At 36.5% G+C, this 16968-nt stretch overlaps 2 protein-coding genes across 3 annotated transcripts in view; one reads left to right on the top strand and one right to left on the bottom strand.

Moving 5' to 3' along the window:
- LOC134530854 (solute carrier organic anion transporter family member 74D-like) overlaps positions 1–847 on the bottom strand; it is a 45819-nt gene extending 44972 nt beyond the window's left edge. Inside the window, exon 1 of one of the 2 annotated variants that reach the window (XM_063366111.1) lies at positions 748–847. The gene's annotated coding sequence lies outside the window, so the exon portion shown is untranslated. The remainder of the gene's footprint in view (positions 1–747) is intronic. The other variant, XM_063366112.1, reaches the window with a different exon arrangement.
- A 452-nt stretch (positions 848–1299) lies between these two features.
- The window catches only part of LOC134531456 (uncharacterized), a 32244-nt gene continuing 16575 nt past the window's right edge, over positions 1300–16968 (top strand). The window contains exon 1 of the mRNA XM_063367167.1: positions 1300–1456. Coding sequence (XP_063223237.1) covers positions 1361–1456 — 96 coding nt within the window. The 5' untranslated portion in view covers positions 1300–1360. The remainder of the gene's footprint in view (positions 1457–16968) is intronic.

Genomic DNA, 16968 nt, shown 5'->3' on the forward strand with positions numbered 1-16968 from the left:
CAATGAGAAGGAAGTTCGTCTTGCATTATAGTGCTTCTCAGCCGTCTTAACACATATTATTGAACTGAGTATTGATATTTTTGTTTAAATTCCACCTGATAAAAATATTGCAAGTGCTGATTTAGTAGCAAAAATTTACAATTTAAATGTAACTCAAAATAAAATTACGTGACTCATTAAGTAAAAAAAAATTACCGTGCAGAGATACTTTTCTTAGAAATAACCAAATGCACGCGCAGAATATCAGCAGAAGTCTGGACAGGAATAATAATAACCACACAAAGAATACTGTCAAAATATCGGCTGGATTAATCAGGAGCACATGGAGAAAACTAACGCACGTTTGCCTTAATTTAAGAAAATCACAGATAAAAAATAATATATAATAATAAAAAATAGTGAAAATAGTAAAAAAAATAAAAAAAAATAAATGAAAAATTACAAAAGAGCTTCTGTCAGCTAGTGAAATACTCCTTGTTGAACAAGGATAGAATTCTAGAACAAGCCATAACGTTTTTTGGAATTTTGTAATTTTAATTTTGGCAAACAAGTCTTTCTTTCAAAAGCAATTAAAATATGTACTAATTGCTTAGAAGTTTTATATAAATACATAATAAAACCTAAGGTGATGTATACAAACTCTATGCACCGGAATCTCGGCACATCAAACGTTTACGTTGCATTGTTTTGCTTACGTGTATTAGCAGTGTGTTTTGCGCTTAAGTCGTACGACGCGAGACTACTCACCTGTGTGATGGACGGAGATAGCGTCTGCTTGTACACCAGCGGGTGGCAGGCGGGACGAGACACGAGTAGAGTCGGTGGACTACGCGCGGGGGCATGTTCTTGTCGGGTTATATGTGAGACGAGAAGAACAAACAGGAGATCAACAAACAAACGGTGTTACGTACAGGTAGGCTTCAAGGAGAAAAAATCGAGACAAAACGATTGCTTATTTCTTTTGTTGTTCTTATTCTTCGTATTGCAGTTTCTATGGGCCTTACTATCATCCTAAATACTCGGCTTACAAAGAGCTTAGTGAACAATGCGTAGTAAATAAACTTGTCACGAATTCTGAAACATCATTCATTCACTGTAGTAAGCAAATTATACATTTTTTTTTGTTTATTGAGCACAGAAAAAAAAATATTAATGTTTACTGGCACAAAGAGAACTTTTGAATAAAATAAAAAGATGAAAATAAAAAAAAAGCTTCCTTGAAAGCCTTCCTAACTATTTAACCGTGGTATATATAATTAGTAGGAATGTAAAATGTGCTGCACGGTAATGCACAATGCCCTGTGACCTTCGAAATACCAGTGGATTCCGAAAATTCTGGGAAGTGAATCGGTGCTCATAAATGGAGTCATACCGGGTTAAGATGGAACCAGTTCGCCACACGAGCGTGACATCAGAGATGAGGTTCTTAGAGTTATATCAAACGCACTGGGATGACGTAAATACTCACTTGACTATGAATCAAATAGACTAGCAATTATATTATAGGAAATAGGGGAATGTATTTCATCGTTTATCAAAATAAGATTTTTAACTTATACAAAGTATGTACTTTAAGTACCTCAGATATGTTCAAGGAAGAATTTCAATAAATACTTTTTTTTGCAGTTAATCAATAGCCCCATAAAATAAAAAAAAACAGTAGTCATATCACTTCTCAAATTGTAATTCATTCATCTAACTCAAATATTATTTACTCCATTTAAACTAACAGCTCTGTAATTTAATAGTATTTGCCTATACATCGTAAATGTTAGTTGCTTAAGTTTATTTGAATTTCTCGTTTGGACTTTGCGAAGTACTGTACACATTTTTGCACCAGTTCAACATATAATATTGACTAACGTGAACATATATATCCAACTTACTCCTCCATTAGCTGCATATTTTTGTCTGACAGAAAATAATTTTGTTTCTGTACTTAAACACTAGCCGGAGTTACCCTCGCTTCGCAAGGACAAATCCAATTAGCTCCTATAAAATGTGAATTAACCTTTAAACACAGAAATTATAAAACTAAACTAAATCATTATATTCTCAATACAGTTGTTTTTAATTTAGAGAAAGTAAACGCTGATTTTTATTTAATGTTGTTTTCAATTTATTTAATATTTAATTAACTTATTCTATTACAATACTTGCTCATGAACTACATTTGTCATCTTATTTTGAGAGTTGATTGATACATTCTTTGGGTTTCGCTCTCTTAAGCAATCAAGATATAACTGACCATGAGAAAGGCATGATTATTTTAAATTAATACCACAATAACCTAACGTTTGTCCTTGTGCCTTGTTTGTAGTTATACTAATCGCTAATCTTACAGGAAATTGCAGTCTTAGGAATTGAAACGGTAGTCCGGTAGTGTGAGCGGAATACTAGGAATAAATACTGTTTTTACTTTATATTTTCCTGAAATTATTTTTGCTTCAATTATATTGTTTGATAACTGTTTTATAGTCATTCTTGTTCCATTACATAATCTTGGTGAATCCAAATTTCTTAACATACTAATTGGCGATCCTAGTTTTAATCTTAATAAATGTAAAGGCATTCTTGGCACTTACATAGAATTTAAAAATTCGGTGGGAAATTAAGACTTTCATTTGCATCAAACATTCAATCGATTTTAATTGATTTATATAGGCCTATTATTTCCTCCCCAGGAATCTAGTTTTGAATTTTTGAATTAATATTGTCAAATACTTAATTTCTTACTGAAAAAATGGCTTTCAAATAACCAATTTAAACTTGTGTAATTTTGAACAATGTTCGAATAAAATATATTTATTAATTTATCTGAACTATTGACGACATTACATTAGCCAGTACCTACACAATCAATTGGGCGAGTGTCTTCACCAATGTGTAAGACTTTTTCGGCAAAAGGTATGACTTCTTCATCACTGGAAATTGAACGCTCATATTTATTCTTAATTGTACTTTATTCACTCGAGGTCAGGGAAATGGTATTGCTTCAAACATGCATTGATTTCATCTGCTGGAGTTGATTTTGGAATAACTGGTAGCGTTCGCCGAAAATATTTAGAAAGTTAACTAATGCAGCTCCCATTCATTGTATATTTGTCCCAAATGATTTCTTTACGCTGAACGAATAATTTATCGACAGACAGTCAACTGTCGCAATATCCACCATATTGAAAATAGGTCATTTTTAAGTTATAAATTCGGATCATCAAAAAATAATTTTTTAAATTAATGATTGATTCGATCCTTGACTGATGCAAAACATAATTTAATCAAAATTACCAGAAAACTAACAGTTTAGAGGATACAAAAACACCACAAAATTACAAAGAAAACACTTATCACATCAATTGTACAAGTACAAAAACAAGCAAATTTACAAGCCTTTATATTTTTCTACAGTCTTCTTAGAAGGCGAAGCGAAACCTTTACATGCCTTGACATGTGTTTTCCGGGCAGTTCTACATGCCAGACACGTCTATTCTGTTGTCAGGAACGCACGACCAGTTGGTACTAGGGTTCTTCCAGTTTGTGGTCAGGCTAACACATCCAGTTGGTGTTCAGGCACATCCAGTTGGTGTTCAGGCACATCCAGTTGGTCTTCAGGCACATCCAGTTGGTGGTCAGACACATCCAATTGGTGTTCAGGCACATCCAGTTAGTGGTCAGACACATTCAGTTGGTGTTCAGGCACATCCAGTTGGTGTTCAGGCACATCCAGTTGGTGTTCAGGCACATCCAGTTGGTGTTCAGGCACATCCAGTTGGTGTTCAGGCACATCCAGTTGGTGTTCAGGCACATCCAGTTGGTGTTCAGGCACATCCAGTTGGTGTTCAGGCACATCCAGTTAGTGGTCAGACACATCCAGTTGGTGTTCAGGCACATCCAGTTGGTGTTCAGGCACATCCAGTTGGTGTTCAGGCACATCCAGTTGGTGTTCAGGCACATCCAGTTGGTGTTCAGGCACATCCAGTTGGTGTTCAGACACAACAAGTTGTTGGCTAGACATGTGCAGTTTGTGGTTAGACTCATCCAGTGTGTAGCCAGGCACATCTTGATGTAAGCTATTCATGTAAATTTGGTGACCATGCACGTAAGTCGGTTGGCCAGGCACGCACGTCCAGTCGATTAACAAGGCACATTCAGATGTCGGCTAGACACCTGCAGTCAGTAGTCGGGCTAACACGTCCAGTTTGTGGTCAGACACTGTACTGCAACATATTATTTGTCTTGACAGATTAATTATTATTATTTACAATTTATTTATTTTGTTTGCTCTATGTCTAATATGTTATTTTCAGAAACGGTAATTTATTTTTATGTGTTTCTATGAGAAAGTGACTATGGACTTTTCTGGACTATTTGAATTATGTATTGTTGGGACCCCTCTAAGGACTAAATGAACTTTAAGACGGTAAACGGTAATGTTAACGCCGTTATTTTGTAATGTAAATTATTATTTTAATAATTTTTTATTTAAATTGCACGTGAAATTTTGTAATCCGCGCTATTGTTGCGTGCGGATTTCACGTTTTATTAAGGAAATTATGTAACTGATTTTGGTTTTCGGCCAATCACGGGCCGCCATTTGAAAGTTAAGTTAACTGGCTTAATTTAAGAAGCTAGTAGGAAATAGAGTTCTAAAATGGCCAGCTAAAGAAGCTGAAGCTTGTGACGTCGACGGCAATAAATCCTACAAATTAGCTAATGAGCGGTAGGCATCCCGAACCGAGGATGATTAATTATGTATTCTAGGGAGTCTAGAACATAATTTAGGATTTATCTAGAAAGATAAATGACCTAGGAGTGTAAAACGTGAGTAATTAAAAGTGCCAAAAATTTGTTTCCTCCACTTATGCACATCGTCACGTAACTCCCGTTTTCCGTCACATCACCGTCAGAAACAAATGTAAACATTAATATTTTGAAGTAATTTGACATTGTCCACGATTTAAATAATATTTTGATACGAATGTAACTGTTTTACACACTATTAAATCGACTCAGAGGTCCTATAGATTGAGAGGCTCTGAGCTCTACCGACGACATTTCGAACCTTACTAGCCGAGGAAAATTTAATTAAGATCCCTAAAAACATATAGTAAAACTGTGTAATTTCGACGAACCCGAATAAAGACTTTTGTTAAAACTTAAATGTGCGCACCATAACTCCTGATGATTGAAATTTATGTGTGATCTATGATGCCAAGTACCAGTTAGGTTTTGAATATAATTAGTAATTGAATAAATATAATTAATAAGAGTAAACTTTGAATCCATTTTTCATTTGCAATAAATTATTATATATTTTATTTGTGAGTGTTGTGTTATTTATAATTTCATTTACCCTAGTGTATGTCTATGTATATTTGTACCTCTATTTAATTAACACCTAACTGTGGTCTACATAATATCAGCACATACCATCGGAGAGCCACATAAGTAATATCGATTTTTCTACACAGTTTAACACAGCCCAACGTGTTACATGTATGTTTATCTCCATAGAAGTGGGGCCTATATATATATATACACTGACATATAAAGTGTGTGGGTGAGAAGCAGCCGCACATAACCATTTGACAACCCAAGTGGTGCCTATTTAGTTCCTCCACATGGTGTTCAGGCACATCCAGTTAGTGGTCAGACACATCCAGTTGGTGTTCAGTCACATCCAGTTGGTGTTCAGGCACATCCAGTTGGTGTTCAGTCACATCCAGTTGGTGTTCAGTCACATCCAGTTGGTGTTCAGGCACATCCAGTTGGTGTTCAGGCACATCCAGTTGGTGTTCAGTCACATCCAGTTGGTGTTCAGGCACATCCAGTTGGTGTTCAGGCACATCCAGTTGGTGTTCAGGCACATCCAGTTGGTGGTCAGACACAACAAGTTGTTGGCTAGACATGTGCAGTTTGTGGTTAGACTCATCCAGTGTGTAGCCAGGCACATCTTGATGTAAGCTATTCATGTAAATTTGGTGACCATGCACGTAAGTCGGTTGGCCAGGCACGCACGTCCAGTCGATTAACAAGGCACATTCAGATGTCGGCTAGACACCTGCAGTCAGTGGTCAGGCTAACACGTCTAGTTTGTGGTCAGACACATTAAGTTGTAGGTTAGACATGTCCATTTGGTGGTTAGGCACATTCAGTCTGTGACCAACCACGTCTAGATGTGAGTTATTAATGTCAATTTATTGACCATGCAAATCTGTCGGGTGGCCAGACATGCGCGGACAGTTAATTGGAAAGGCTGTCACGTCCAGTTGGTGGCAAAGTACGCCAAGTCAGTGGCTAGACACGTCTATTCAGTAACATATGTCTAGTAGATGGCTAGCCACATCCAGATGGTAGCCAGGCGCATCCAGTAGGTGGTCAAACACATCCAATCAGTAGCCAAGAGGTATTTTTCGTCGATACTTGACGAACATTATGAATAGTTCATGTACAAAATCATGCGCATAGGCCAAGCGTCTCCGAACCACGAGGCAAAGTCATGTACAATTTTAGGTGTATAGGCCAAGCGTCTCCGAACCAAAAGTTATTATTCGTCAATACGTGACCAACATTTTAATCAAGTCATGTTCAGTGTCAGGCGTATAGACCAGTCATCTCCAAACCACGAGGTCAATCATGTCCTGAGTAAAGAATTATCGATGAACATTAAAAAAGGAAGCACATTTAAAAAGAAAGCACATTCGTCCATAAGGAAGTACATTTAAAAGCACATTCATTAAAAAGGAACCACATTTTACGAAAAGGACGCAGTTTTGGACGAAAATTCAACTTAGTAGGATAAAATCTCATCGTAAGAATACGATCCCATCGTAAGGATACGATCTGACTGCAGGAATACTAGCTCATCGGAGAGATACGGCACAGGGATACGCTCTGGTCACATGGACACGATTTCGTCGCAGGGATATGGATGAGGTGTGGAGATCTACCTTACCATACAACCCCCATGGGGCTGAAGGGGGCGGGTTTCGAAATTATGTATAGCGACACGTACAGAAAATCCATTTGTTATATATATTGAGTAAATACAATTTTAACGAAGATATTTTTTTATCTACGAAATATCATTAGGTACTTACGTCAATGACAAAGTGCGTAACAATAAATTTCGTAAATATCAGATAGTATGTAGTGGAATTTAAAACAACTTAAAAAAAAAAAAAAAAAACAGAATTTTTTTTACATATTTTAAAATCGTTTTCAAGGAAGTGAATTTTAGAATGCAACAAAGGCAAATGAGAAATGATGCTCGTGTGACGAATGAAATTTATTATTCCTACAAGCACTAGGATGTTGGATATCAGATAAATATAAAAATTTCGAACACAAGGAAAAAAAAAAAACTTGGTAGGTACATATTACATCAATGACAGAGTAAGAGAATATTGAGAAATTTAGATAAACAATTAAAAAAATCACACGGGTTACAACTCCTGAAAAATAAGTTTTTACAACGGATGCATAAGATACTTAATGGGGCCGCCTCTAAGTAGGAAGACACTTTACTGTTATAGCGTGGTTCATTCTTAGTTTGCAGTGAACATTTTAAGGGGCTTTTATTCTCTCGTTCCAATGCACGATTTCTGACATTAGCGCTGTCCTAGTTCCAGTGTTTTCTGTTCGGTGTTTCATCAAGAGCATCATCTGTTTGTATTCAACTTTGATTTCTAATGAGACGTAACTGAAGGATGCTATTTTGGTTTCAAACCTTTTTGTCAGCAAAGATTTGTAATACATCATATTAACAATTTTGACTCTGTTTGAACATGTCACATAATTCAGTGGAATGCCTTGTTATTAATAGTGACGGACTGCTACAAAATGGTTTCTCATGTGTAATAATAATAATGGTTTAGTATTAAATTATTATTATCTTCCAGAATGACTGTTACTCTAACAATACTGTACACTACATACACTATTATACAGTCTTGAAAAAATTAAAAAGACAATGAAACTTATTTATAAAGAACAATGGTATATATTATTAAAGTATTACCCAATGTTAATAAGCCAGGTAATATCAATCTGGTAACCGTGGGCGCCATTTATTGATAATTGCAATCTAAGCGTGAGACAGTCTATAGTAGGCAACATATAGTACATCAAAGCCGTGCAGGAAATGTCATGCTAGTATTTTCAGTGATCAATTTTTGTACAATATTTGGCCAGCATAACTATTAAAATATTCATGTCTGAATTCACTTAGAATTGCCAACGATATTGGTTGTACGAAATGTCGTTAGATGCAGTGATACTTCTTCAAACGTTTCCCATTTTCAGACTTAAGACGTGGCTTCCGTGCAGCTAACCGCTTGCATGAATCTCCTTTGAGTTACTAGCATGCATCGCTGGGGTGACTATGACTCTCTTGAGGATGATCTTTGCAGTGTCCCTTGTGGTGTCTGATCTCTCGTAGTTATAGTTACCGGGAAAAGCTACATAGATTTAAATAATTATTTTTGGAGAAGTCCATTGCTCGTAAGCGCTATATATAATAGAGAAAGTCTGGAGTACCATCAAAGAAAGAAGAATACCAAAAAAAAAAAAAAAAAAAAAAAAACACCAAGTCAAAATCAGATTCGGTAAAATGTTAAATGTAAAGACAGTCATTTGACATCGACTTATTTTGACTTGTTTTCTGTGTGCTTGTGTATTCATCTTTGTCCGTTCTTCGAGAATTCTCGATGACATACATTGCAAACTATCATTGGTGTATATCAAAAATATTGATTTAAGTCAATCTTTCGAATTGCAAGAATCATTGAAAGAATGCAGTATAGTTACGAACGCTCTAGGGCAAGGCGGGTATTACCTTCTCGTGGTACCACCGGAGATCCCAGGGGTAAACGCCTTGGTCAAGGGGATATCCCGATGAGGGCTGGAGTGAGGTTGGGGATCAGGGCGCAAGTAGCACCTTGCTCAAGAGCGAAAGTTCTGGTTGGGTAATCCGCGTGAGAGACCGACTATGGAGGAAAGTGTGGTGCCAAACAAACCTTCTCCTGTCGCTGGAAGCCCAGTCCGAACCTACTCCCTTAAAACTTCACTAGGCCGTTACCGCCATTGGAGGAAGGTTATTTATGGAAAAAAGGGTGTGGGGGGGGGGGGGGGGGTGGTTTGTGGATCTTACTTCTTCTGGAGCTTCGTCCACCACCATTGCCTGCAAAGAATACAAAAATAAACTGTCACTACTACAATAACAGGATCCGGCTGATTAAAATGTCAGCGGAGCCACTTAGGGACATCTTGAAGCAGAACTTCGGGATCTCTATGTTCAAATATAACTTTGCCCCTTCACTGACGAGCCTCGGGAGACCTCCGGAGAGCGAAGTGTTGTCTCAAGATGTGGCGGCGACTGTGACATATGTTGCTGTCAGGTCACAGGACGTGTCCTTTTACTGATTGCATCCTTTTTGACTCGTACGAGTGGCTGGCACTGCTGGTTCGCTTTGGCTGGGTCGGTCGGAAGGTTGGAATGGGCGTAGATTGTGCATGGAGTTAGCAGTCCACAGGAGATGGCATGCTGTGACATAGCTGGAGTCACTTTCTACTTCACGATCCTCATACTGCAACACCCAAAAAATTGCGGAAATTGTGCTTGACCACGCACGATGATGGTTATTAAGAATGAATGAATTCGGATTCCTTACGTTAACACAGCCACTTACGTGAAACAACGTCCTTTTAAACTCTTCCCACTTTGCAATCGCCACACTTCCCGCAAACCAAGTGGAGATCATCAACGGCTTCCTCAGAAAAAATATTTCCAATCTAGACAAATTTAATGCAGACCCTTGCTGAAAATGTTCCTTCTCCTCTGTTCGTTATTATTAATACTATTCAAATTTTTATTTTTTAATTTAAATGATGCTGTAACGCCTTATATTACACCAGAGTCAATTAAGTTGGTTAATGGTCACAATTTATAGGGTAGCAGACAACCCACCACGTATTATAAAGCTTTGCTTGGTGAGGTAAGCACAATTAATTGAAGATCTTGCTGCAAGATTGAGCAGAAAAATGTGTTTGTGAGTTCGATACTGATTGTTGCAATAAAGACGCGTATCCATATAAACATTTCCCAGTTGTGACAATCTGTATGCTCGAGTCTAGTACTGTATTGTATAAAATATGCAGCTGAACTTGATAAGAATGGAGCCAAATGCTTTTTTTTGTAGCAAAGTCCTCGATTGTATTTTTAAAACTAAAAAAAATTAGAACTATATTAATTTTTTGGATGATATGAAGATGCATCGTTTAACGTAAGTAGTTAAAAAATAAGCTAAGCTAGTTTAATTTTTCTCGGCAACTTGCAGTGGATTTAAAGGAGCGCAGAAGACGAATCTACTGCTACTGAAACAGGAATGAACAGGAAAAATGGAATGTCACAAAAATTATATACTTTTTTTTTCTCACCGCCGAGATTATCACGTGTTTAATTTGGTTACGTAATAACGGTTGCTCAAACCGGCGAGCTAACCGCGTGTCTTTATTGTCTCCTGGTTCGACAATGCCTCAAGGCTTACGCCTTATCTGTCCCCCCTTCCTCCCGCAAGAATGTGACGACTGTCGTTTGCCGAACACACACGGCCTAACCGCTCCCCAGACAAGGGCGAGGCCTTGAAGGACAGGGCATTGACGAGCGCGTGCGCCTGATTCGAGTTTCGTAGATGCCTGATCTTCGAGGGGGGTTTGGGTGGGGAGGGGGTTGGGGAGATCTCGGGGCCCGCATTGACAAACATATATCTGTAATTTTATAAAATATTCCCTTGGAAACCAGATGCCAAGAAATAGTTTGTAATACAACAAAAAAATATATATGCCTATTGTAACTTTGTACGACACATGTCTGTGGTTATATTTGCAAATATTAAATGCGTTTTTCAAGATAATGCTGATTATTTATTACAATATTGGCGCATAGTTATATATTTCAATTGATGTTTCATTCAGCATATTAAAAAAAATAGAAAACATTATATCATATTAAACAATTTTACATTATTTTGTTATATCATGCTTATTAATGAGCTCAGTTTTCAGGAAACGGTTTGCAAAAAAATTTAAGTATTGGATACTGGAACAACAACAAAAAAAAAACAACCATTAATGTCCCAGAAAGAATCCAAACGCAGTATAACTGCGAACAGTTGTTTTCATGTAACTGTACAAATTTACAAATATTTGTAATTTTACATGAGTAGGTACTTATGTTCCATTTCCAACAAAGAATTCAATGCGATTAGCTGGTTTAAGTTAGAGATTAATTTTTGATATTTTAATGGCTGAGTTATCCTGATGGTAGGATGTAAATTAAGAGCATATTGCTAACATAATTCATTGTAAACCTTATTACAAGTTATGAGATAAGCGTAGACCACTCCTACCAGTTATGACCATAGTAACGCTTAGATTCTTTAGATATCTTTAATATTGTGGGGTTTGAAATGTTGTATATTAAGTACCTAGTGGGAAAAATATTATTTGCTTCAGGACCCTTAGGCCGGGTTTATAAACTACATAAAAAATGCAAGACGCAAAAAATGACATTTTTAAATACTCGTTTATAAACCACGCAACACGCAAAAACGCAACGCAACTTTCATCACCAAACTTTCAACATCTTATGTTTCAGTTTGAATCCCGCCTTCCATTGTTTGAAGTGGAGTGTCCGGAGTGTTCCGAATATTTATAAAGTTGCAGGCATTATATGCATAGAAGGCCACGATGTTGTTTTTATCACATACGAGTAATTTCCACTTGTGAACCTTTCGCTCACCTAAAGAAAATATTACTTTTAAATAAAATCATTGACAATTTATCACGTTTTCATGCTAAACATGTGTTATAGCAAAGGTCGTCAAATGGCGGATCGCGGTCCGCATCCGGACCGCCGACCCATTTTGTGCGGATCGCGAGAACACAGCAACTTGCACTACAGAGTAGGTAATTTAATAAAAATGTATGCCCCGCATTATCTTTGTTGACGTCAATTCGACAACGGCCTGGCGAAGTAACGGGCTAACAAGCGAGAAAGGGTTCGCGGATTGTGAAAGCGTTGATCATCGCCTTGTAGTGGGGGGGGGGGGGGGGTTGAAGAGCGGGGGGCGCCGCGAGGGCGCGCTGCAGGCCGCCGGGGGGTCAGTGTTTTGTTTACATTTTGAGTGACGGACGCCGCGACGATCCACGTGCTTCAAATATTAAATTTGCTTGTTTACTTTACGAGTTTAAGTACCTACCTGTTTACATTAGCGAGTTTTATTACTATGGAACCGAATAAATGAAAAGTTGAAGTTGAAAATAGACAGTTTTTGCCAGAATGGACCGATTTATTTTGTTTTACGCTGCCAAATCGTGCTGGAGCAGTACCAATGTGCTTGATTTGTAACCAAACATTGGCGTTAATTAAAATCTTGAATATAAAACGACATTATGATACCAAACATAAATCATTTGCTGAAAATTTTCCACTTGGTAGTGATCTGCGTAAGTCTAAAATTGCAAGTTTACTATCAAGTTACTCATTTTCGATCCAGATCATAAGTCGCTCAATGACTGAGTAGGAAAAATGTGGCGAGGCTTCTTTACGTATTTCGTGGACTCTTGCTAAGCATATGAAACCATGTACTGATGCTGACGTAGTTAAAGAATGCTTTCTCGAGGCGGGCAATGCTTTATTTTAGAACAAAAAGGATGTTGTTGAGACGATACGACAGATTCCGTTATCTGCTTCTACTAGCACCAGAAATACATACTTTTGGCAGAAGAAAATAATAGTGATGTGAAGCGGCAGTTAAATAATGCAAACTATTACGCCTTGGTTAAGGATGAATCATGCGATGTCACTGATACGGCACAGTTAATTATTTTTGTACGCTACCTAGACCAAACGAAATAAACTTTTGTTGAGGAGATATTGGCTCTTTTGCCGCTATTAGGAAGAACCCAAAGAGAAGACATGATCAAAGCAGTGATGGATTATTTTGATAAGGATGAGTTAGACTTGAAAAACTTTTATCGGTAACTACTGACGGTGCGCCAGCAATGGTTGGGAGTAAAAAAGGACTAGTTCACCTGTTGAGTAGCAATGCAAGATGTATGGAAAATTTGATTTCCTACCACTGTATTATTCACCAAACTGTGCTTTGCTGCAAACTCAATCATAATTTTGAGCGTATAATGCAAGAAGTGATAAAAATAGTAAATTTTCTTCGTGCGAAATCATCACTGCAACATCGTGAATTGAAAAAATTTATTGATTAAGTTAATGCACAATATGACGATCTACTGTTGCATAATAATGTGAGATGGTTAAGCAAAGGATGTGTTTTAGAAAGATTCTTCAGAAATTTAGAACACTTGAAGACATATTTTTTCAACAGTGATCAGACTTCAGCAAACGCCTACTTAAGTTTTCTAAACGAAAAAGAAAATGTAGCTGCCATTGCTTTCTTGACGGATATTTTCAAACATATCAATGACCTGAACCTCAAACTTCAAGGCAAGGGAAAGCTTGTATGGGAACTCATGTCAGAAGTGAATGGTTTTTTTGCGAAAACTCGATCTCTTTATTAATGATCTTGGTAATGAATGCATACACTTCCCCAATTTAAATAAAATAATCAGCAGTGACGAGATCGACGTCGGCCAATACAAGACGTTCATTACGGGTCTTAAATCGGAATTTAAAAACAGGTTCGCAGATTTTAAGAAAGTTGAGAATGTTGTAGAAATCCTCAGTAGCATTTACTCTCTGCATTCTTATGGGGAATTGAGCAACGAAGCCGCAATTGTTTTCGGGAGTGATAAAGCTACTCTGCAGATGGAAATGATCGATTTACAAGAAAACACAGTTTTAAAACACAAACATGCGGAAGTTTAAAATGAAGAGTTCTGGATAAAATTTGTGTGTGGTAATAAATATCCAGAACTACAAAAAAATAGCTTTGAAACTTCGTACTTTGTTTGGGCCAACATATAATTGTGAAGCAGCATTTTCGAAGATGAACTTAATTAAGAATAATTTTCGATCTCGACTTACTGATGAACATCTCCAGGATTTAATGTCAATAGCTTGCACCAATTTTACTCCAAACTTCCGACAAATAGTCCGCAACAAAAAATGTCATTTTTCTCATTGATATGTAAAAAAATACCTTTGTTATTTATTTAATTACATTAGTTTAATAAATATTTTTTTGACGTGACAACGTCTAATAAATCGATGAACGCCGGCTGCACGCATGAAAAAGTGTCCCGTAACGCACATTGTCCCACTACTGATGTCCCACTACGGATGTGTCCTGTTATGCTCATTGTACGCATGCGTGGCATCTCTCTTCCACTCGATTGGAACAACAATTGATTTGACTTTTGAATCATATTTTTAGTCGTTTGAATTATTAATATTATATAATTTAACGATCGTCCACCGATTTTCAGCACAATCGGAACGGTTATTTAAAAGTAATGTTGAATATTCAAATACGTTTTTAACGAACAATGGTGTTTTACAGTTACACATAATAATTCAAATTACACCCGGGATCTTTTGCACAATGTTTCAAACAATATTGTAACACATTATAAATAAGTTTGGTGTATTTGGGATGCGTATTTGTTATAAAATCGTGTTATAAAAACGAAATATTATTAACCTACCGTGCTGCCATATACGGTGACGGACGCGAACCGAATGAATCGCGATATCTATCCGCTATCGCGGGAACCAGGCACTCCTTAATACATTTTTTCCTTTGTTTATCGCAAGGGGCGTTATTATTAAAAAATTATAAATAAAATTTCGTGGCCGGAGCCACAAATTGCATATCATTTTGAGCACTGGAAGACATAAAAACAAAAATATTCTGGACGGATTTTAATCTCTGGTTTTCATTGCTTATTACAACAACAATTTCGGCAATAAAGGTAAATTATTTTTGCATTTTAAAAATCTGATTACTAGTATAATTTCAAGTATATATTATTTTATTATTAAAAAAAGTAGCATCTGTCGGCGAGTGCAGTGATAATAGGTTATGTTAGATATTTGATTACAGTTTATTTATATGAAAACCTGTTCATAATTATATTTAAACGAAAAGTTAATATGGTTTTCATTACTTATTACAACAATTTCGGCAATAAAGGTTAATTATTCTTGAATTTTAAAAATCTGTTTGCTAGTATAATTTCAAGTATTCATTCTTTTATTATTAAAAAAAGTAGCATCTGTCGGCGAGTGCAGAAATAATAGGTTATGTTACAATTGACTAAAAAATTATTGTGATTCATACAATTTATGATAGATATTTGATTACAGTTTATTTATATGAAAACTTGTTCATAATTATATTTAAACTTTATAGCTAAATGCCAGTTTTTAAACATCTAGACGTGAACTGTTTCGTCGACTGTTTATAAAGTGAAGTGAAAAGTTAATGTGGTTTTCATTGCTTATTACAACAACAATTTCGGCAATAAAGGTTAATTATTCTTGACTTTTAAATTTCTGATTACTAGTATAATTTCAAGTATTTTTTCTTTTATTAATAAAATAAAAATGATTCAAATTTTTCTTCATAAAAGTATGCAATCATTTCATCAATGTTTTGTTATGAAGTTGTCACGTTAAACTATCGTCCGTGAACTGACTTTACAGACAACCAATTTTTCTATAAAATGTTGTGCGGACCACGAGGGTCACTTCATTTCTTAAAACGAACCCAGAGCGAAACTAATTGGTGACCCCTATGTTATAGTCTTGCGACATTCGTGCTTTATAAACAACCGTAATTTTCTTGGGTTGCTTGCCCGTTGCTTTGGTGCACGTTGAGTTCCTTGCGTGGTTTATAAACCCGGCCTTTGTTTACTTCAACTGCGCTGCCGTTATGATGGTGAGGCAAGGGTATTAGGCAATGACCAAGTCATTGTGCTCTTGCGTGTAAGACTTAAAATCCTTACTACTATATTATTTCAAACAAAAATATAATAAGTCCTTATTCAAACTTTTAGATATTTGTTTTTTTTTTTTGTGGCTAGCAATCCAGTTGCGCAAACGTTTGTTCATACTTCATAAAAAGGGGCAGGAAATTTTCGCGAAAAAATCTGAACGCCTACTAGACTGCAACAAGGTACATCCACACCAGCGGTTTTATCCTTGTGATTGGCGGTCGTCTGCGAGAGAAGTCGTTGCCTTGTTTGCACGAACCACTAAGGACGAGTTTGCTTCCACACTGAATTTTTGTAATTGGTTGTTGTAACAATCGACATGCACCTCAAAGTAACTCACCCAATCACGAAACACAGACGATGCTACAGTGTTTTAACTTCCAGCTACTCTCGGGATCTTTTCGCGAAATTTTCATGGCCCTATTCATAAAACGTCTGCCTGTAAATGTAGTTCGCTTAAAGTAGCACAAATTTGCAGGCTACTTTTCAAATTTACGCCTCTTTCAATACTGTATCATAATATAATATTTTGCTGTGACTACGAATACTATTAAAAATTCTACAATTTGAATATATAGAGGGCTGTGTTGTAGTATGCATTTCTCTCTATAAAAGAACCAAATAATTATATGGTTTACAATAAAATTCTCGTGGTTACTCGGTGAGCGGCTCAAAGGCTACCTAAAGTCAGTTTATTTGTTGTACATGCAGGGGACGATTGTAGTATTAGACGTGAGCTTCACATATGTAATTAGTGCTAGCTCTCTTGCTCCATGATATATTTCTCTACTTTGCTCAAGATAAAGTTAGTGGAATCAAAACGCTAGTAAAAACGTACACACATACATGTATAACACGAAATGGTAAGACGACACAAATTTGAAAAGAAAAATTACTTTGAAAGTATCATCATTCCTCGATTTTTAAGAATATAAATTTTTGTTGGGCATTGCAATTGATTTTTCTTTAACAGGCCGTAGTGTTATCGAATCTTGA

The sequence above is a fragment of the Bacillus rossius genome, chromosome 3 (genome assembly GCF_032445375.1).
Source record: "Bacillus rossius redtenbacheri isolate Brsri chromosome 3, Brsri_v3, whole genome shotgun sequence".
Lineage (NCBI taxonomy): Eukaryota > Metazoa > Arthropoda > Insecta > Phasmatodea > Bacillidae > Bacillus > Bacillus rossius.